The 20,453-nt window shown below is 49.7% G+C and overlaps 3 protein-coding genes across 14 annotated transcripts; 1 reads left to right on the top strand and 2 right to left on the bottom strand.

Moving 5' to 3' along the window:
* Positions 1–1,418: 1,418 nt before the first annotated feature.
* LOC105498070 (interferon stimulated exonuclease gene 20 like 2) lies at positions 1,419–7,013 on the bottom strand. 5 transcript variants are annotated; one of them, XM_011769878.3, is made up of 4 exons: positions 6,905–7,013; positions 5,010–5,876; positions 2,402–2,602; positions 1,419–1,691 (listed from the first exon to the last, which is right to left on the bottom strand). In XM_011769878.3, exons 2-4 carry the CDS (start codon positions 5,757–5,759, stop codon positions 1,578–1,580), a joined length of 1,065 nt encoding a protein of 354 aa, XP_011768180.1. In that variant the 5' UTR covers positions 5,760–5,876; positions 6,905–7,013; the 3' UTR covers positions 1,419–1,577. The 5 variants fall into 5 exon arrangements, with proteins under 5 accessions (XP_011768180.1, XP_011768175.1, XP_011768177.1 ...); XM_011769873.2 differs by lacking the exon at positions 6,905–7,013 and adding an exon at positions 6,520–6,659 and having other exon boundaries at positions 5,010–5,915; XM_011769875.2 differs by lacking the exon at positions 6,905–7,013 and adding an exon at positions 6,520–6,659.
* A 67-nt stretch (positions 7,014–7,080) lies between these two features.
* On the top strand, positions 7,081–15,129 carry METTL25B (methyltransferase like 25B). 6 transcript variants are annotated; one of them, XM_011769870.3, is made up of 8 exons: positions 7,081–7,216; positions 10,086–10,210; positions 10,461–10,568; positions 11,081–11,143; positions 11,486–11,629; positions 12,120–12,604; positions 13,897–14,081; positions 14,811–15,129. In XM_011769870.3, the coding sequence occupies exons 1-8, from the start codon at positions 7,210–7,212 to the stop codon at positions 14,930–14,932; spliced, it is 1,239 nt and encodes a 412-aa protein (XP_011768172.1). In that variant the 5' UTR covers positions 7,081–7,209; the 3' UTR covers positions 14,933–15,129. The 6 variants fall into 6 exon arrangements, with proteins under 6 accessions (XP_011768172.1, XP_070939526.1, XP_070939540.1 ...); XM_071083425.1 differs by having other exon boundaries at positions 10,416–10,568; XM_071083439.1 differs by having other exon boundaries at positions 10,376–10,568.
* A 352-nt stretch (positions 15,130–15,481) lies between these two features.
* Positions 15,482–19,789, bottom strand: LOC105498067 (mitochondrial ribosomal protein L24). Of its 3 annotated transcripts, none has more exons than XM_011769866.3 (6): positions 19,516–19,789; positions 16,692–16,935; positions 16,513–16,608; positions 16,201–16,304; positions 15,814–15,944; positions 15,482–15,711 (listed from the first exon to the last, which is right to left on the bottom strand). In XM_011769866.3, the coding sequence occupies exons 2-6, from the start codon at positions 16,872–16,874 to the stop codon at positions 15,575–15,577; spliced, it is 651 nt and encodes a 216-aa protein (XP_011768168.1). In that variant the 5' UTR covers positions 16,875–16,935; positions 19,516–19,789; the 3' UTR covers positions 15,482–15,574. The 3 variants fall into 3 exon arrangements, with proteins under 3 accessions (XP_011768168.1, XP_011768169.1, XP_070939609.1); XM_011769867.3 differs by having other exon boundaries at positions 19,557–19,789; XM_071083508.1 differs by lacking the exon at positions 19,516–19,789 and adding an exon at positions 19,435–19,453.
* Between the last annotated feature and the right edge of the window lie 664 nt (positions 19,790–20,453).

Here is a 20,453-nt window from a genome sequence, read left to right as displayed (position 1 = left end):
CACAAAGGCTTGGTCAGTTCTTCTCAATGACTTCCAGGAAGGGCCCCAGTTAGTGTCATCCAGTGACCCTGGAAATCCCCTAAGAAAACTACAGCCCCACGATACTTTGTGATAGAGCTATTTAACATAAAGAAGAAACCATACATAATTGCTTTTCCATTATAAAAGTTTATCAAGGGAATAATTTGAGTTTTTAGAGGCTTGGTTTAGCAAGGTAAAAAAGACAACCAAATTATTAAAACACTTTATAAATTATTTTAAAACCTACCAATTGGGGCCTAAATGAAATAAACCCCCATTACCTTAGGAAAGAGACAGCTTTCCTAAATCACAAAAGTTGATTTCCAAGCTACACTCTTACTTTTAGTGCCGTGGAACCCTAAGGAGAACTAAAGCTCACCAGCAATGGCTGCTCTGGAAGTCAAGGTGGGAAGAACAGGCAATATCCTGACACAGGCTAGATACAGACTCTGAGCCAAAAGCAGAGTCTGTGACATGGAAAGGGACCACACAATTTTTTTTTTCAGATGGAGTCTTGCTCTGTGGACCAGGCTGGAGTGCAGCGGCACAATCTCAGCTCACTGCAAGCTCCGCCTCCTGGGTTCACGCCATTTTCCTGCCCCAGCCTCCCGAGTAGCTGCAACTACAGGAGCCTGCCACCACGCCTGGCTAATTTTTTGTATTTTTAGTAGAGACGGGGTTTCACTGTGTTAGCGAGGATGGTCTCGATCTCCTGACCTCGTGATCTGCCCACCTCGGCCTCCCAAAGTGCTGGGATTACAGGTGTGAGCCACCGTGCCCAGCAGGGACCACACAATTTATTAGCCAACCAGGACACTTTTTTGTTTTTCTTCGAGAAAGTCTCACTCTTGTCACCCAGGCTGGAGTGCAGTGACGCGATCTCGGCTCGCTGCAATCTCCACCTCCTGGGCTCAAGCAATTCTGCCTCAGCCTCCTGAGTAGCTAGGATTACAGGCGCCTGCCACCACGCCCCACTAATTTTTTGTATTTTTAGTAGAGAACGGGATTTTGCCATGTTGGCCAGGCTGGGCTTGAACTCCTGACCTCAAGTGATCTGCCTGCCTTGGCCTCCCTAAGTGTTGGGATTACAGGCGTGAGCCACCACGCCTGGCCCCAACCAGAACCCTTCTGAGTGTGGAAGAGGATGCTGTTAATTACTCAAACCAAAAGGCATAAAAGGAGACATATGTCCACCCAAGTGATAAGGCAGTTTGGGAAACTACATTTCCCAGTATGCCCTGCCCCTTGAAAGTTAAAAATCTTAACTGGCACAGAGCACGCTGGGACACCTGTGGTTAGCACCATTTAAGAAGTAAACGGTATAGGGCTGGGTTCTGACGTGAAGGCCTCCCCCTTCCATGGGACACTTAACCAGACATAGGACACAACACCTAAGGTGAAATTTCAATGGGTATTAAGTCTGGGGTAGAGTTTTTCTCTCCCCACAAATCTAGCTTCCAAAGATGTGGAGCTGGTGGAGCTGTCCATTGGTCCGCTGCCCTGTTTCTCCTGGGCGCTGCCTCTGCCTCCCCATATCACCAGCATCCCCACTGTCACTAGTCTTTAGGGGGATTCTGGGCTAGGTGCTCTTCCCACTCGACTTCAACCAACTTGTACAGCTCCATGGTGGCCTGGGCATCTTCCACAGAGGAATGTCCGCTCTTCCCAACCTGAGCAAGCAAGGAAGACAAGAGCATGAAGCAACAAGAAACCATTTCTTCCTTTCCAGTGGACTCTGCACTCCTCTTTCCCCTGCCTCCGCTACACAGTTTCTTCTGCAGTCAGCAGGCTACAAAGACAGAACTCTGGTGGGGCCCTACTCCTTATGTAATTTCAGGGGTTCAACTCCTAGGAAGTCTTTGCCACTGTCTACTTCAGTCCTTTCTGTGGCAGCATGTATAAACCATATTAGGTTCTGTAGAGCCAGAACATACCAGGTCAAAGACAGGTCTTCTGAGTCTTCCACTTTCCCTAGTTCCTTAACTGCTCTATATGTGATCTATGTCCACACCTTCCTGCCAGATGGGCCACCTTTTGCTAAATGATAGCATGTAAAATATGAGCGGTCCTTGCATCCACTACATGGTCTCTTAGACCACCACTGCTACCTGCTTTCTTCCTTACTTAGGGTTTTATATCTACTTATGACTTTTTCCCTTTTCCAAAGCACACTTGGAAACATTCTATGAGGTAGACAACAGGAATTATTATCCTGTGTACAGATGGAGAGACACTACTGGGCCCTTCATCCAAAGCTCTTCCCATCATAGCAGCCCATCTGGAGCTCTACAACTACAGGACTTCTGGGATCAGAGTCTGGCTAGGGGCATCAACGAGAGCCATGTCCAAGATGGGGGAGGGGGATGTGGGGAGATGCTACCTGGATATCCCGGTTTAGCAGCTTCTTGGTGAGATGCTTCAGAGACATGGTGGCGTTCTCCGGGCAGTCAGCCTTCCGGTTGAGGGGGGGGATATGGGAGGTGTCACGGGTGAGGGACTTGGGGTGAAAGTACTGAAGGGCTTTGAAGTCGTTGTGGATGGCATGTCCCACCACTATCTTCCCTGTGAGTATCTTCAAGATCTGGAACAAGTGTGGAAGACAGTGGTGAGAAGCAAGACTGCGGTGGAACCCCTGCATTGTGAAAGCCCAACATGACCATCAAACCCTTCTGGATTCTTTCACCAACTGCCCACCTCTCCATCCTCGAAATGCTCCCTCCCACAAGTTTTCTTTCTTCTGCAATCCACTTCCTCTTCCGCAGGTGATTTCCATGGTGTACCCTGTTTGGACTCATACTGCCAGTGGCTCTTTACCTTCTTATTGATCTCCACCCCATGACATTAATTTGCCTTCAGTCCTAAATGACACTCATGTTTAAGATGTCCATGTATTTAGTTTGGTTCTGGCTTGCTACATGAAGTCCTTTAACTATTACCATTATGCTGGCCTTAGACACATGGCTGGGACCATGGCTCCAGGGAGGCTAACAAAAGCCCAAAATTACATGCAATTAGATGTGTATGGGTACTAGTGGAAGAGAATCTGTGGCTTTCATCAAATTCTCAGAGTCTACAAACTATAAAAAATTAAGAATCACGTATAAACTAAAGTTGCAGAAGGAACCTTATTCACACTACTTTTGGAACCAAGTAAAATAACTTCTTAATATTTCAGGAAACTTTTTTTTTTGAGACAGAGTCTTGCTCTGTTGCCCACGCTGGAGTGTACTGGTGTGACCTTGGCTCACTACAACCTCCGCCTCCCAGGTAGCTGAGACTACTGGCATCTATCATCACGCCCGGCTAATTTTTGTATTTTTAGTAGAGACAGAGTTTCACCATATGGGCCAGGCTGGTCTCGAACTCCTGACCTCAGGTGATGTGCCCGCCTGGGCCTCCCAAAGTGCTGGGATTACAGGTGTGAGCCACCACACCTGGTCTTCAGGAAACTACACGTCACCACACCTAGCCATTTTAGGCTCTTAAAGCAGGAGGACATGCTACCAATGAGGACAACCAAAGAACATGCCACAGGCTCTGAAGATCATTCTCAAAATGAGGTTCCAAACAGGTTTTCAACAAAAGTGACAGTCCTGCATAGCCTCCCAAAGGGACCCCCTTTGAAGGGGCTAGGCTCATCTGGACATACCTTAGTCTCATAACCCCAGCTTGGCACTGGGGAAGTGCTTTATGACGAAAACCAGACGTAGTCCCGTGAACTAGATATTTAGTTACTCCTGACTTCACCTACTTACTGTCCACCACTACCTTCATTTCTTATTAACCTCGACATATAGCTCTCATCAAAGCTGGGCAGATTTGCTGTCTCAGACCCGTCCCATCTTCTGCCTCTCCTGTGCCTTTGCTTGGCTGTGCCCCTTTGTGCCCAGGATGTTCAACTCTTCTTTCTGTCTTTTCTAAAATAGTCAGTCACCTCACCTCTAATGAACCTTCTCCAACTGACCGCACATAAGGCATTATGGGAACAGCGTGTCCAGAGAAGGCAGAGTGTGGCCCTGAAACTGCAAAGACGTGGACCAAGGGCGCCCTCTGGTGGCCCCCTGAGACCAGCAGGTGCCCCTCTTGCTCTCCCTTCATTTCCTCCTTTCACCCCTCCTAGCTCACTCTCCTTTCCTGTTCATGCCTTGCGCTCCCAATAACCAGCACAGGGCTAGAAGTTAGATGACAACCCAAAGTGCTGGCCCTCTGCTGTTTATGCCCTTCACTGGTTACCTGTTCCAGTTGGACAAATATACCCCAGCTCCTCCTGTCAACTTTCTGCCCTCTCTTACCACCACCACTTTCTGCACTTGCCCCACGTTACTTTTTGCTTGGGAAGAGCTCTCCACCTTTCCTGTCTAAAGCTTAGGGTCCAATTCACAAGGTTTTTCCAAATCAAGCCCTTTCTCCTGACACTGATGTCTGTAGCTCTGTCCAGTTACATTACTTACTGTTATTTCTCTATGCAGATTCCTAGTTCCCCAGACCCAATTTGGAACCTAAAATTGTTTGTCTGTCTGAGACAGGGTCTCACTCTGTCGCTCAGGCTGGAGTGCAGTGGCAGTGGTGTGATCTAAGCTCACTGCAGCCTCGACCACCTGAGTAGCTGGCACTACAGGCATGCACCATCACACTTAGCTAACTTTTTTGTAGACGAGTCTCGTTTTGTTACCCAGACAGATCTTGAGTTTCTGGGCTTGAGGGACTCTCCTGCCTCAGCCTCTCAAAGTGCTGGGATTATAGGCAAGTGCCACCACGCCTGGCTAAAATAGGTCTTGACCAATGAAGTTTGTGACACCAGCTAATTGTACCTTCCTGACTTTCACGGCTCCTTCCACCGACAGGGGGCCTTCTTCAATAACTGATAGATTCTCCTCCCTCCCTCCACAAACCTCTGGTGTCTTCCCATAGTGATATCCTTTGCTGAATAATGATTTACACCTCTCTCCATCCACCTCCCTGCCACCATCAAGCCTCATGCTTCTTACCTGGCCTCGAGCAATCTTGAAGGGTGTGGCATTCACCATGTGCTGCTTTCGGATACCACTCCATCTGGTTCGGTAGTCCACAATGTGGCAGGGGGGAAGAATGTACTCATCATAAAGCACATCTCCGTTGTAGTTGACAATGCTACATCGAGCTAAGGAACTAACATGCCCCTTTGGTCCTGTGCCCACCATCTCACAGTCAATTGCCACCATCTTCTGTGGCAACTTCTGGGATATTCTGGAGCATTTATTCTCTGAATGAGCTTGGGGGGAGTTCTGTGGGGCATTCTTCTGAGGATGGTTCTTCTTAGAGGATTTCTTCTGGGAGCCCTTCTTCTGAGAGCGGGTTGGGTGGCTATTGATCTTTGGAAGGGCACTCTGGAATTCCCCCAGCAAATCTACTTTAGCAGCAACAGAATCAGCCTTTTTTGAAGGGGCAGGGGTCAGCCAAGACACTGCAGCTTTCTTGTCCAGGGGCTGTCCTGACCCATTGCTGCAGGCAGCTGTCTTCTTCTTTTTTGGGAAGGAAGGGGTCTTCCAAGTGCCATCCACCATAGGAGTTTCCCCTTTCTTTGGAGGTTCAGAGTGCAACTTAGGCGCCTTGCTAGGGGGTTGGTTCTTTTTACTCAGAAAGCCTCTCCGTTCTAAGAGCCTCCGCTTCTTGACAAAATTTCGGTGCTTGGCATTTCCTTCTAATGCCTTTTTGGGAGGAGGTTCCCCAAAATCCAGATTGAGCAGTAAAGTAGACATAGGGACAATGGGAGGTGGAAGAGCAGTTGGGAAGAGTGGCTTATGGATGAAAAGAGGATGTTGGACTCATTCTCTGCTGAATCCTACTGTCCAACATGTGGAGGTCTGTAGTACACCCTGGGGAAGAAAGTGATCCTGGTGATTGAGCTCCTAGGCCTGGGAGAAAAATGAGGCAAGATCGATCTCCGTAGGACTTATGGAAGGAAAGACATCAGAGCAATCTCTCAGACAGAGAGGAAATGAAAACATAACATGAAATGATGGAGGAAGCAACAGTGTTAGCCAGCAAGCCTGGATTCTAGTGAAGCCCAATTCACCAGCCGTTTGGTCTTAGTAAGGTCATTAACGCGCTCTAGGTTTGAATCTCATTTGTAAAATGAAGGGACTGGAGGGGCCCATAGAGCTCGAACCCTCTATGAGTCTAAGAGGCCAGAACACGTGAGCTCTATACTCCGCCTAGGAAGGGAACATCTAGGTACGCTCGAAAACAGTGAGAAGTATGGCGTAGATAACCTCTGGGCTACCCAGGCATCCGCAGCGTGGCCCACGAATAGAGACACAAATCCAGGCATCCCTTTCCCTTGGCTCCAGGCCGGAATTGGGGACAATCTCCACATGCATCTCACCCAAGTCCTCCCAAGCAAGGACCTTGACACCACCTACCAGCGGGGGGGTGGGATCGAGGCTCGAGGCAGCCCACCTGGATAAGCATACTTCGGTCCCCGCGGTACAGATAGCCCTCTCACACTCACGAACCTACCTCCCAGATGGGTTTAGCTAAGGCCGGAAGCGTCCAGAGCCGGATGCGGAAATCGGTGCGCGCCGACGAAGCCCGGGAAGGCAGGCGCGCGGGTTAGAACGCGCCAGAGGTCGGCGCGCGCGCACCCGCACCGCCCCGACCTCAGGTAGCGAGGCCAGTGATTCGGAGTGTGTGAGGAGCGGCAGTGGCGGCGGAGGAGGGGGCGGTGTGGGTGGGGGCGGGGGCGGGATGCGCTCCCCGGCCCCTCTAGCCCCGTGGTGGTACAACGCGAAGGTGTGGGAAGGCCGCGACAAACCGGAACTACAGCCAGCCGGACACCTCCGGCTTCACTTCCGGCAGAGGAGAGGCGTGTACGGGAAGGGGCGGGAACTGGAACTTGGCCCACCTCGTTGTGAGCTGAGCTCCGCGGCACGCTTTTGTGGCGTCATTGCACTGTTACCCAGCCCTACGTGTCTCCGACGCTGACACCTTCGCACTGTGAAACGTCGCAACCTGTGACCTCTTGGGGGCGCCTCAAATCTTCAACTGCAGCATGGGATCCCGGAAAGGCAGCGTCGGAGACTGGACCCAAAACTCTTCCTGTTCTGCCTGCAGAGCTGAGCCCCGTCCGGGTCCTGGACCCGCGCGGTAGTGACCCTGGATCCCTGTTCACTGCGTTCTCGCTTCCCGCGCTGCCTTCTGGACCGCGGGATGCCGGGTATCTCCGCCCGAGGCCTCTCTCATGAGGGGAGGAGGCAGCTAGCTGTTAACCTTACCCGTGTCCTGGCGCTCTACCGTTCCATCCTGGATGCCTACATCATCGTGAGGCCACAGGGGCGTGGGTGGGGTGTCTCTGGTCGTGTGGTTGGCTAGGTGTCCACGTCAGGGAGAGAATCTGGAGAATTAGCCTCTGATCTCTTTCCTTCTATGAGTTTCAGTCTTTTGTCTGTACAAGGAGGGGTTCAGCTGGCATAAATAATATTTCTTTTTTTTTTTTTTTTTTTTTGAGACAGAGTCTCGTTCTGTCCCCCAGGCTAGAGTGCAGTGGCGTGATCTCGGCTCACTGCATAAATAATATTTCTAATACCTACCTAGATTATTTTTGTAATCTTCCCAGATCCAAGGTAATAAAATGCGTGGACATTGGAACCATGCTGCAACTATGTTGAACTCTTCTTGGATCATGTGAGGTGTTCCAAGAACACACATGTTATTCATCCAGGCTTTGAATAAATTCGTGGTTTTGTGGTATAGTAGACAGGCCTGGCTCTGGAATCAAAAAGGCTTGGTCTGGAATCCTGCCTCCCCTATGATGTTAACTTTAGGCCTCCCTAACCCCCAACTTGTCCTAGCCCAGGTTTCCTCAGCTATACAGTGGATCCCAGTCTGAAGGATCATTGTGAAGAATAAATGAGAGAATGTGTAAATGGTACCACCATCCACTGAATTGTTTAGACCGCAAACCCAGAGGCCATCCTTGATTCAGCGCTGTCCTTCATTGATCCACAATCCAGTCCTTCAACAAGTCCTCTTGGCTCTGTTTTCAGAATAGATCCCAAATTCATCCATTTGTCCCCACCTCCATTGCTGCCACCCTAAGCCAAGCCACCATCACCTCTGTTCTGAACTACTTCCTAACCAATCTCGCTGTGTGCTTACCTCTGCCCTGCCATAACCAATTCTTCACTGAGCAGCTAGATCGATAGCATTCAAACGTAAATCTGATCACGACAATCCCTTGCTTCCTAGATACTTTTATGCAATCCTGATTCCTTACTATTACCAATAAAGCCCATGATCTGACTACTACTGTCTCTTCAACTCTATCCCATTTTATTCTCTCACACATTTCACTGTGCTATACCTCTGCTGGCCTGATTTCTGCTCTGCCAATATGGCAGGCATCTGGACCTTTGCACTCACTGATCTTCCTCCACAGAAAGGCAATCGCAGAACGTTAAGAGCAAGGACTCTAGAGTAAAATTGGTTTCAAATCCCAGCTCAGGCTGGGTGTGATGGCTCATGCCTATAATCCTAGCACTCTGGGAGGCCGAGGCGGGTGGATTGCTTGAGCTCAGAGTTCGAGACCAGCCTGGGCAACACGGTGAAACCCCGTCTCTACTAAAATCCAAGAAAAAAAAAAAAAGAAAAAGCTGGGCTTGGCAGCACACACCTGTAGTCCCAGCTACTCAGGAGGCTGAGGCAGGAGAATTGCTAGAACCAGGGAGGTGGAGGTTGCAGTGAGCTGAGATTGCACCACTGCACTCCCGCCTGGGTGGCAGAGTGAGACTCCATCTCTAAAAATAAATAAATAAATAATCCCAGCTCAGCTATTTGCTAGCTTTTGGACGTGGGCAAGTTACTTAAGTGCTGTGCCTGTTTCTACATCTGTAAAATGGGGGATACAAAATAATACCTACCTCAAAGTGTTGTTTAAAGGATCAAATGCGTTAATACCCGTCAAATGTTTACAACGGTGTCTGCCAGAGAAGGTGTTAAATAAGTGTTTGCTATTACCTGTATTTTTCTTTACGTGCCTAGCACCTATTCATCCTTCCAGTCTCAGCTCAAATGTCAACTCGTCAGACAAGTCTTCCCTCATCATCCTATCTAAAGTAGTCCTTGCCCAAACTCTCCATTACATTACTGTTTCATTAGTGTTTTGTCTGTGACATATGACAAACAAATAAACAAAACTTTGTCTGAAGTTTTGTTTGTTTGTTTTGGTTTGGTTTTTTTGAGGCGGAGTCTTGCTCTGTTGACCAGGCTGGAGTGCAGTGGCATGATCTAGGCTTACTCCACCCTCTGCCTCCCAGGTTCCAGTGATTCTCCTGCCTCAGCCTACTGGGCAGCTGGGATTATAGGCGCACGCCAACATGCCGGCAAATTTTTGTAATTTTAGTAGAGATGGGGTTTCACCATATTGACCAGGCTGGTCTCGAACTCCTGATCTCAGGTGATCTGCCTGCCTTGGTCTCCCAAAGTGCTGGGATTACAGGCGTGAGCCACCATGCCCGGCCGAAGTTATTTTTTTAATGTAAACTCTGCAGGAGCCAGAATCTTGTCTCAGGTTCACTGTTGTATTCCCTGAGCCTACAATAGAGCTTGATGTATAACCAAAACACAGCCCCAGAATTTGTGGTGGACAAATGAATGAATAAAAAGACACCAGTGTCTGGCACGTATAATGGCAGGTTACTAAGTGGTAATGTACTGATACTGTGTGTCAGTCACTGTGGTAAGTGTTAGGGATGCAGATGGAAAGATCCCATCCCATCCCTCCTCTTAAGAAATTCAGTTTAATAGAGAAAACAGACATAAATAAGTGCAGAAATTGCTAAAAGAAGTGTGTCCAGAATGCAATCTGGACTCCAAGGAAACAGAGTTAAGCCACCAGAGTTGGGGAGGCTGGAGCAGACTTCAGAGAAGAACTGACTTGGCTGAGTAGGAGGTACCTGCCGGTTACAGTGGCCCTATGTGGCAGCAGTGCTGGGAAGAGGCAGGCAGTGAGGTGTGGAGTTGAGAGTGAGATGGGAAAGAATGGAAGTGGTAGTAGTTTGCTAATTGCTTCTCCCCTTCTTCTGTAGGAATTTTTCACAGACAACCTATGGGACACACTCCCTTGCTCATGGCAGGAAGCACTGGATGGACTGAACCCACCACAGCTGGCCACAATGCTGCTGGGGATGCCTGGGGAAGGGGAGGTCATCAGGTATGGGCTAGAAGGGCCCTGTGCTGGGGAACTCAAGGCTTTGAGCCCTGCAGTGAGCGTATTGCTCAGAGAGTCTCATAAGGTCTTCCCCGGCCTTGGGTTGTAAACTGGTGCACTCAGATGCGATGGGACTATTCACTGGAGGCCTGGGCTGGACTATCTCAGGTACAGGTCAGTGTGGCCACTCACCCTGCTGGCCCTGAAGTCCACAGCCTGTGCCCTGGCCTTTACCCGGACGCCTGGCTTTCAGACCCCCTCAGAGTTCCTGGAGAACCCCAGCCAGAGCTCCCGACTAACAGCTCCATTCCGGAAACATGTCAGGCCCAAGAAGCAGCATGAGATCCGGAGGCTGGGAGAGGTGAGGAGATGGCTGGAGCATGGGTGGTGTCTGGGAACCCAGGGACTCCTTAAGCGTGGCTTACAAAGATATGTGCCCTTTACTTCACACGCAAGGCCAGAGGCCCTAGACATTCCTTTACCTCAGCAGATATAACTATTATCATATTTTGATGCTGGGGTTCTTTTTCATCCTTTTGTGGGGTTAGTTGGTAGCTAGGTCTGAATCACAGTCTCATTCCTGTTCTCAAATCTCCATAATCCGCTCATGGCTTAACGCAGGGTTCTTGTTCTGTGGGGGAGATTGAATCACTGACCTGTAAGGCAAGGAGAGTGGGCCTGAACCTGGATCAGGTCCACTCTCCTTGCTTCCACCCTCACCCCTATATCTTTCTTTCCAAATCTGTCATCACATCCGGGGTACCCTGTGTCCATCTTTCTTTGTCATCTTTGTCTCCTCCACTCTCACTATGGGTGTTTGCCCCAGGAGTCAAGAACCAGTGGCCAGGAGACCTTTGTTCCCTCCTCTTTCAGTTGGTGAAGAAGCTGAGTGATTTCACAGGCTGCACCCAGGTTGTAGACGTGGGCTCAGGCCAGGTGAGCCAGAGTCTTGCTGTACTGTTTTTTTGAGTCATGGGGAGATAGAACACCTGGAAGGCAGGTTATTGGGCCACAGGCCCAGCGAGGCAGGTGTCAAGAAGCGGTGGAACCAAGCAGGGTAGATTTTTTTCTCTTTGCATAATTTGTTTTAAGCCAGTCAGATTTAAATGGGGGAGTTATATACCAACTTAAGCCACACTGATGTTAGTAAGTTCTGTAGGGTAAAATTTAAGCCTTCTGTCGGGCCTGGGACCCAGGTGTCCAGGTTACCCCTGGGGAGGGTGACAATGGATACGGCACTGAACAGGGCTGTTTCCGTCTTCCTCCTCATGACTCCAGGGCCATCTCTCCCGCTTCATGGCTCTTGGCCTGGGGTTGATGGTGAAGAGCATTGAAGGGGATCAGAGACTGGTGGAGAGAGCCCAGCGGCTGGACCAGGAGCTTCTGCAGGCTCTGGAGAAAGAGGAGAAGAGGAACCCGCAGGTAGGCCACCCCTTCCTGCCACCTGGACTGTGGGAGGAGGGGCTGCTTGGCTGGAATTGAGCACAGAGGCTGGATTCCATCTTTCAAATTTCTCAGCTTGAAGTGGTGTGGTCCCTAATTTCTATTACCTCTTTCCCAAGGTCCCCCCTTCCCCAGTGCCTCCCTTTATCTCAAAGTTATTTTCTATTTACAAAGTGCTTTCCACACCAATGTATACTTCTCACAACCTGTGAAGTGGCCACTCAGGTTTTAGACTCATTACAAATCAGAAAACTGGGTCTCAGAGATGAAAAGATGTACATGGTGAATGATAGGTCCAGGATTTATCCCATCTCCTGACTTGTGGTCCAGCCCTCTCCTGCACCCAGCTTATCTCCCACGTTCCTCCTTGGGGAATAACATGGAGGACAGATCCCTTCCTGTGGCCTGAGGTGGCCTAGGGACAGCAAACAGACTTCCCATCTGCCTTTGTCCTTTCCTGCCTCCACAGGTGGTCCAAACCAGCCCTCGTCACTCCCCACACCATGTGGTTAGGTGGGTAGACCCCACAGCCCTGTGTGAGGAGCTTCTGCTTCCACTGGAGAACCCGTGTCAGGGCAGGGCCCGCTTGCTGCTCACAGGCCTCCACGCCTGTGGGGATCTGAGTGTTGCCTTGCTGAGGCACTTCTCCTGCTGTCCTGAGGTGGTGGCCCTGGCCTCAGTGGGCTGCTGCTACATGAAGCTGAGTGACCCTGGCGGCTACCCACTGAGTCAGTGGGTGGCTGGGCTGCCTGGCTATGAACTGCCCTACAGGCTTCGGGAGGGGGCCTGCCATGCCCTGGAGGAATATGCTGAGCGGCTACAGAAAGCTGGCCCTGGCCTCCGAACTCACTGCTACCGTGCAGCACTGGAGACAGTCATCCGACGGGCCCGGCCCGAGCTCCGTCGGCCAGGCGTGCAGGGTATCCCCAGGGTCCACGAGCTCAAGATTGAAGAGTGAGGTTGGGGTACGGGGGTGGGGGGCAGTGGAGGGGAGATTTCTAACTGGAGATCTTCTGCCCTCACTTTCAGCATAGCCTAAAGAAAATCTAAGTATACCCAGAAGAGTGATTTGGAGTTCTCTGACCAGGGTACCTTCTCAAAATTTCTTTAAGAGAGTTGTCCCTCTTTTATCAGGAGACTAACAAAGAAATTTGAAGTTTTGGCCGGGCGTGGTGGCTCATGCCTGTAATCCCAGCACTTTGGGAGGCTGACGTGGCCAGATCACCTGAGGTCAGGAGTTTGAGACCAGCCTGGCCAACATGGCGAAACCCTGTGTCTACTAAAAATACAAAAATTAGCCAGGCGTGGAGGCATGCGCCTGTAATCCCAGCTACTGGGGAGGCTGAGGCAGAATAGTTTGAACCCAGGAGGTGGAGGTTGCAGTGAACCGAGATTGTGCCACTGCACTCTAGCCTGGGCGACAGAGCAAGACTGTCTCAAAAAAAAAAAAAAAAGGGTTTTTAAATGCTAAAAATATGGCTAGTTGGACAGAACTGGCTGAAAATGTTTAAATCAATTTACTATTGGACAGACAGCTCACAGCCAGAGAAACATTCAAAAATACACAGCCAGGTGTGGTGGCTCATGCCTGTAATCCCAGATCTTTGCAATGCCAAGGCAGGAGGATTGCTTGAGGCTGGGAGTTAGAGGCCAGCTTGGGCTACGTAGAGAGATACCTCTGTACAAAAAAACATAGGCAGGCATGGTAGCTCATACCTGTAGACCTAGCTACTTGGGAGGCTGATGTGGGAGGATTGAGGTGTTTGAGACTACAGTGAGCTATGATTGCACTGCTGCTCTCCAGCCTGGGTGACAGCAAGACCCTGTCTTAAAAAATACATATTTGGGAGGCTGAGGCGGGCGGATCACAAGGTCAGGAGATCGAGACCATCCTGGCTAACATGGTGAAACCCCATCTCTACTAAAAAATACAAAAAATTAGCCGGGCGTGGTGACGGGTGCCTGTAGTCCCAGCTACTGTGGAGGCTGAGGCAGGAGAAGGGCGTGAACATGGACGGCGGAGCTTGCAGTGAGCAGAGATCATGCTACTGCACTCCAGCCTGGGTGACAGTGAGACTCCGTCTCAAAAAAAAAAAAAAAAAAAAAAAATATATATATATATATATATTCGTGAAAACGCATATTAGGGTAGAAAATAAAGCAAAGTTGGAATTAGGAACAAAGTTTAAGTGCGAGGTGACAGTTCTTAAAACCAAACTGAGTGCTGAATGTGACTGATCCCACAGATATGTGCAGCGGGGGCTACAGCGAGTGGGGCTGGACCCCCAGCTGCCACTGAATCTGGCTGCCCTTCAGGCCCACCAGGCCCAGGAGAACCGTGTGGTGGCCTTCTTCAGCCTGGCTCTACTGCTTGCCCCACTGGTGGAGACGCTTATTCTACTGGACCGGCTGCTGTACCTTCAGGAGCAGGGTGAGGGTGGCCTACAGCAGGGACCCAAGGACTATGGTGACTGGGGTTCTGGGACTCCTTCTCCAAGTCCCAGCTCCAATGTCTCCTGGGCCCAGCTAATCACTGTTGTGATCCTTGGACCCCACCTTTGAGTCACTAGTGGGTTGGGAGTAGGGGATTTGTTAAAAAATTAAGAATCCAGGCGGGGTGCAGTAGCTCATGCCTATAATCCCAGCACTTTGGGAGGCCAAGGTGGGTAGATCAATTGAGGTCAGGAGTTCAAGACCAGCCATGGTGAAACCCCATCTCTACTAAAAATACAAAAAGTAGCCGGGTATGGTGGTACACACCTGTACTCTGAGCTGTTCGGGTGGCTGAGGCAAAAAAAATTGCTTGAAGCCAGGAGACAGAGGTTGCAGTGAGCCAATATTGCACCGCTGTATTCCAGCCTGGGTGACAGAGACTCCATCTCGAAAAAAAAAAATTAAGATTCCTACCAAATCAGCCTCTGGTGAACCTCCCTAAGGTGCATGTTAAGCAAGCTTCCCAGGCATCGAGAACCTACAATGCAAGAGGACTGCCTCCCAAGTCAGTGCCTTGGGAACCTGTGTTCCTTATGGACAATGGGGTCTCCTTAGCCCGGCTGGATCCTCCCCCATGGGGAAAAGGGACTGTGCCTGTAGGCCTGGGCAGAAGAGGCTGAGTGAGTTTGGTTCATTCTTCCCCTTATGATTAAGCCCTTTCTTCCAGGTTTCCATGCTGAGCTCCTGCCCATCTTCAGTCCTGAACTGTCTCCCAGAAACCTGGTTCTGGTGGCCACCAAGATGCCCCTGGGTCAGGCTCTTTCTATTCTGGAGACTGAAGACAGCTGATGCAGCCTGAGGACACATCTCAGACCCCATCATCTGAAAGTGCCCAGATAGCACAGTGGCAGAGTACACCTCATACAGAGAAGCAGCATCCTGCATCCTCCTGAGTCGTGGTTCCTTCAGTTTCATCCCCTTTCTCTCCCTCCATGGATTATGTAATACAGTGTAAAGTTTTAATTTATTAAAAATTAGAAATCTTTGTTTCCTTCCCATTTCTGTAGGTAGATAAAAGGAGACGCGCACCCTCCCTGTGGCACTGCTGCAAGGGTGCTACAGTTAGGACTCACACGCCACTCCCCACTGGCCTCCCTAGCAGGTGGTGTAGGTGACAGCTTCTGTTACTCACAGATCTCCATGGAGGGGACTTCTTTACCCCGCTTTGGCCTCCAACTCAGAATCTGCAGGCCCTGCCCCTTGGGAGGGCTGCCTTAAGGCCAGCTAACTTCCATCCAGGTTCTGTCATAAACTCAGGGAAGAAGCTCCTTTCCTTCAGTCCCTGAGAGTGTGCTGGGATTAGGGGTGCCATTCTATCTCACAGCAGCTGTACACGGGACTCATAAACTGCTCTTTATTGGCATCTGAAAAACAGGTGCCTCAGCCTTCAAGGCTGGGACAGAAGTTGGGGAGGAGCTGCTGTCCCTGGGCTCAATACCAATAGACCTTCTTGTATTTCCGAGTCTCCTTGATCCCCATGGCCTCCATCACCTCCTCCTGTAGTGTCTTTAGACGGGGCACGTAGGTTCTTTCTAAAGCATCTTCCACTGATGTGTCTTTGGGGCCATCTGTTAAGCAAAGGAGATGGGTGGGAGGGCTTGCCAACTTTCATTAACATCCCCTACTCTCACTCCTAGCACCCACCCCTGACCTTCCTGCCCCTCACTCACCAATCCATGTTTCAGGGACGATGCCATCAGCTCTGGGAAATTCGGGTTTAGGGATAATTCTCCCCGATCGTGTGGAGACTCGTACCCGCTCTCCTGCTTCAGTAAATCTCCACTCAATCTCAGTGGGTTTCCTGGTGGATAGAAGAGGTGAGCCTGGCCTATGAGCCAGTTTCCTGCCACCCTCCAACCCAAAAGCAGAGTCAAGGGTTCAAAACACCAGGGTTACCACCGCGTTTCTCCACCTCTGTGTTGAGGTTACCCGCAGGGAATCATGTCCATGAGATGGTCCCTCTCAATCTCCAGAGCATCCAACCCATCATTCCCATTGGACAGCACTTTGTGGACCCAGAGGGTGAGAAACCCTCTGCCCAGAGCCCTGTCGCTTGCCTGTCCATAGGATCCACAAGTTTGACCTGGCGGTGGAGCAAGGGGGCTTCACTAGGGATCATGGTTCCTCGGTAATCCACGGTCTTGCCAATGTAGCGGTAATACTGTCCAAGAGAGGGGAGTGTCGGAAAACAAGGGGTGTGAAAGGGGTTTGCCCTTGCTACTCAGCACATTCAGCCCAAGTTGAAAAGCAGAAGGTTCAGTAATGCCACCATCCCCTCAGCCAGTCTCCTGCCACCCTGCGCTGCTTGGAATGGAGAGGGACGGATGAGACGGGCTTCCCAAGCTTCCCCATCCTCTCTCCCCACTTACTGTGTTCAGCCCTCCCACGACCACGCAGTTTTGCTGCCGGATAACTTGAACCACTTTGCCCTGCTTTCCGGCATCCTTGCCTTCTAGGATCTCCACCTGTGGGAAGATACGAAGGTTAGGGAGGGGGATCCTTGCCCAGGAGATTCCCCATCACTCTATGCCCTGTATGAGGCTCTCACCGTGTCCCCACAGAACAGATACCAGTCTTCATCAGAGATGGGTTCCACAACCACTGGGCGCCGCCTGCTCCATGGGGCATTCTTCCTCTTGTCTGCCAAGGAGCCTGAGGGGCTCATCCCATAGCAGTAATTGGGGGGCAGAGTGACCTTGGATGCCAAGGCCAGTAGGGCAGAAAGACGCATGCCTGGAGGCTGTACGAAATCCCTTTGCCAGCAAAATGCTCAGAAATCTTCCTTGTCAGCTCTGGGTAGATGGATAGAAACGGGAGCAAAGAGGCAAGGGAAGGAACATTTTTTAAAGCACTTACTCTGTTGCTCAATGGACCTCATCACATTGAATCTTCACAAGAGGTTATCATCTTTATAGATGAGGAAATAGAAAGGTCAAGTAACTTATTTATGATTACAAAGTTACTACATTGGAGAATCAGCATTCAAACCCACATATATCTGACTTCAAAGTCCAAAAAATTCATTAAGGACAAGGGCCATGTTATCTAAAGTTCATGAATCCAGAGCTTGGCACCTAGTAGGTGCTTAAGAAATACTTATTAAATCAATGTATGAACAGCAGGATAGGAAGAAAACAGAGGATGGAATGCTGGCATACGGCCAAAAGGTAGGCAGTTGTAAGTCAGTGAAATGAACAAATAGGTAGCAGAAATAAAAACTGGGGTTAAAATGTCCCTATCCCACTTACAATTCCTGTCCTAAGACAGGAAATAACCACTCCTCCCTAAGATAGCTCCTTTTCTAAAGGAAAAAGACCCAAGGCCAGACTCTAGAATTACTGAGTCCTAAATTTCCCAACTAAGTATGTGCTCTAGACCACTCAATTCTCAATTAATGAGGTAGTGAATGAACTGAAGACATAAATGGTAAGCGCTTCAGTTTACTGAATACTTGCAACTTCCCAGGTGCAATGCTAGGTGCTTTCCTGTATCTCATTTAAGCCTAAGGACAACCAAATGAAGAAGTCACCATTAACCTCATTTTATAGATAAAAATGAACCTTATCTATAAGGTTCTTCAAAGACAAATAAAGATACTACAATGGCATAAAGAGCCCTGGACAGGGAAGTCAGATCACCTGGGTTCTACTCCCTGCTCTACCATCATCTTACTGTATGACACTAGGCAACTTTACTTATTTATTTTTTGAGACGGAGTCTTGTTCTGTCACCCAGGCTGGAGTGCAGTGGCATGATCTCAGCTCACCGCAACCTCTGCCCCTCGGGTTCAAGTGATTCTCCTGCCTCAGCCTCGTTAATAGCTAGGATTACAGGTATGTGCCATCACGACCCGCTAATTTTTTAAAAAATATTTTTAGTAGAGACAGGGTTTTACCATGTTGGCCAGGCTGGTCTCGAACTCCTGAAATCAGGTGATCCATCTACCTTGGCCTCCCAGAGTGCTGGGATTACAGGCATGAGCCACCACGCCCAGCCGGCAATTTAACTTTTGAACTTCAGTTTCATCATCCACAAAATTTACAGGATTGTGGGTGTCATTTAGATTATTTTAAGTATTTTAACAAAGCAAGGTGCAAAGTAATGTGAGTAGTAGTATCCCTTTGGGGTATATGAATATATATTCCAGCACAGTTACATTTATGGAAAGGAAACAAGAAACCAAAGTACTTGTTTTAGGGGAGAGGAACTGCTTGGGAGGACTGTTAATTCCATTTTGCTTCTTCCCATAATAACGTTTGCATTTTCTAACCATGTGCACTTAAAAATATGTATTAACGGGTTATCTGAACAGTGAGATACTGGGTCATTTTTCTTCTTTATACTTCTCAGTATAAAGCCCTGATGTTATTTTCAGAAAAAAAAAAACAAAAACAAACAAACAAAAACCTGTTATTTTCAATTAATGCTGATTGGCCTAGTGTTCCTGAGTATTCAACAAATGCTTAGAGAGGACTACTATATGACAAACCTAATACTGGGAATTTCATTGCTGGCATTTGGTCTTCACATTGCCCAGTGAGGGAGGTGAGGTTGCCAGATGCATCATAAAGTCCCTTTTATAGACAAGGAAATCAAGGCCTGAAAGCCGGAGTGACTACCCTGGTTTATAAAGTTTGACAGGAGCAGGGCCAATCTTAAGACCCAAGCCTCCTCAAAAAAAAAAAAAAAAAGGCCGGGCGCGGTGGCTCAAGCCTGTAATCCCAGCACTTTGGGAGGCCGAGGCGGGTGGATCACGAGGTCAGGAGATCGAGACTATCCTGGCTAACACGGTGAAACCCCGTCTCTACTAAAAATACAAAAAACTAGCCGGGCGTGGTGGCGGGCGCCTGTAGTCTCAGCTACTTGGGAGGCTGAGGCGGGAGAATGGCGTGAACCCGGGAGGCGGAGCTTGCAGTGAGCCGAGATCACGCCACTGCACTCCAGCCTGGGAGACACAGCGAGACTCCGTCTCAAAAAAAAAAAAAAAAAAAAAAAAGACCCAAGCCTCCCGCGTGATTGCTGCAAGGAGTCCCTTCACCTCAGTCATTCCAGGTCTGAACCACCCCAGCCCAGAGCAGCTTGCATGCCCCCGATATCATTCCCTTCTTTCCCTCCACAATCTGGAGATGCTGCTGGTGAGCGTCCCGCAGTGGGGCTTTCCCTGCATGTTCTGGAGGCGCCGTGCAATATAGCGGGGTCGAAGGTCTGCCCTCTCAGGTCACGGTTCCAAAGGTTTCCCCCACCAGCCTCATCCCAGACAACGTCAAGGCCTAGCTATCTTCAGCACCCACCCGCTCCAAACTTTCGGTGCAAAGAAACCCTGGGGAGGCGACTGAGCCATGGGCAGGGAAAAGGTTAGGCTCTTCCCGCACCTGCCTCTCGGATGAGCACCTCTGGGGCGGGCGTCCCTCACCTCCACTTTCCGCGGCACTTCGGCTGCTCAGCACATGGGCCCTCAGCGTCCCCTCCCCTGCCACGCCCGTCGACTTTGTGGGAGATGTAGTCCAAGTGTAAAACGGCAGCTCAACCACGAATCTGATCTCTCAGCATGCTGGGAGTTGCAGTCCGCCGCTAGAAAGCTGGAAACAGGAAGTTTGGCGGGGTAGGAAATCAAGGAAACCAAAACACACCCTGAAGCATGTTGGGAATCGAAAGGCAAGCTGGTTAGGGCGGCCCGCCTGGCACATTCCCGCGCATGCTCTGCGTGGAGGCCGCTGGGAATTGTAGTTTCTAGAGAAGAAGGCTCCATTTTCTAGGTGGTTCTGGCTTCCTGTTCAAGGCGAAGGGCCGCCCTTACCAGACAGGGCTACAGCCAATGCTCTCCCTGACCTTCGCTGCTGGAGTGGGGGAAGAGCAGATTCAAAAACTGCCTGTAGCCTTTCTAGAGGAAGGGATGAAACGTGGGCCCTTCCAATGCTAGTAGCCGATCTAGTTACAAAATGTCAGATCTGGAAGGAAACAGAAATGATCTAAGCCAGTCATTCCACTTAACTCGGGGAGTACTATCGGGATTTCACCCTACCAACCCCCTCCCCCTACCACCCCATCACCAGCTAAGGGTGGCAGGTAGCATTAGCAAGGAGAAAGGGTTATACTATTATTTGACTTGACCTTTGGGGTCAAAGTTGTTTATACAATCAGCCTCCAAACTCCCACTTCATCTTGGGCTGTGGCGGATACTGGCATCCTCCCACACCCCACTTCTTATGCAAACCCTTTTTAAAAAAATAAAAATAAAAAAAAACTCTTCCAGGTGCGTTAAACAGTGGCTGGGCAGGAAAGGTAGAATGAATGGTGTGGTTTATTCTAA

Source organism: Macaca nemestrina, chromosome 1 (assembly GCF_043159975.1).
Source record: "Macaca nemestrina isolate mMacNem1 chromosome 1, mMacNem.hap1, whole genome shotgun sequence".
Taxonomy (NCBI): domain Eukaryota; kingdom Metazoa; phylum Chordata; class Mammalia; order Primates; family Cercopithecidae; genus Macaca; species Macaca nemestrina.
Note: the sequence above shows the minus strand (reverse complement) of the source record. Positions and strands in the feature narration are given on the sequence as shown.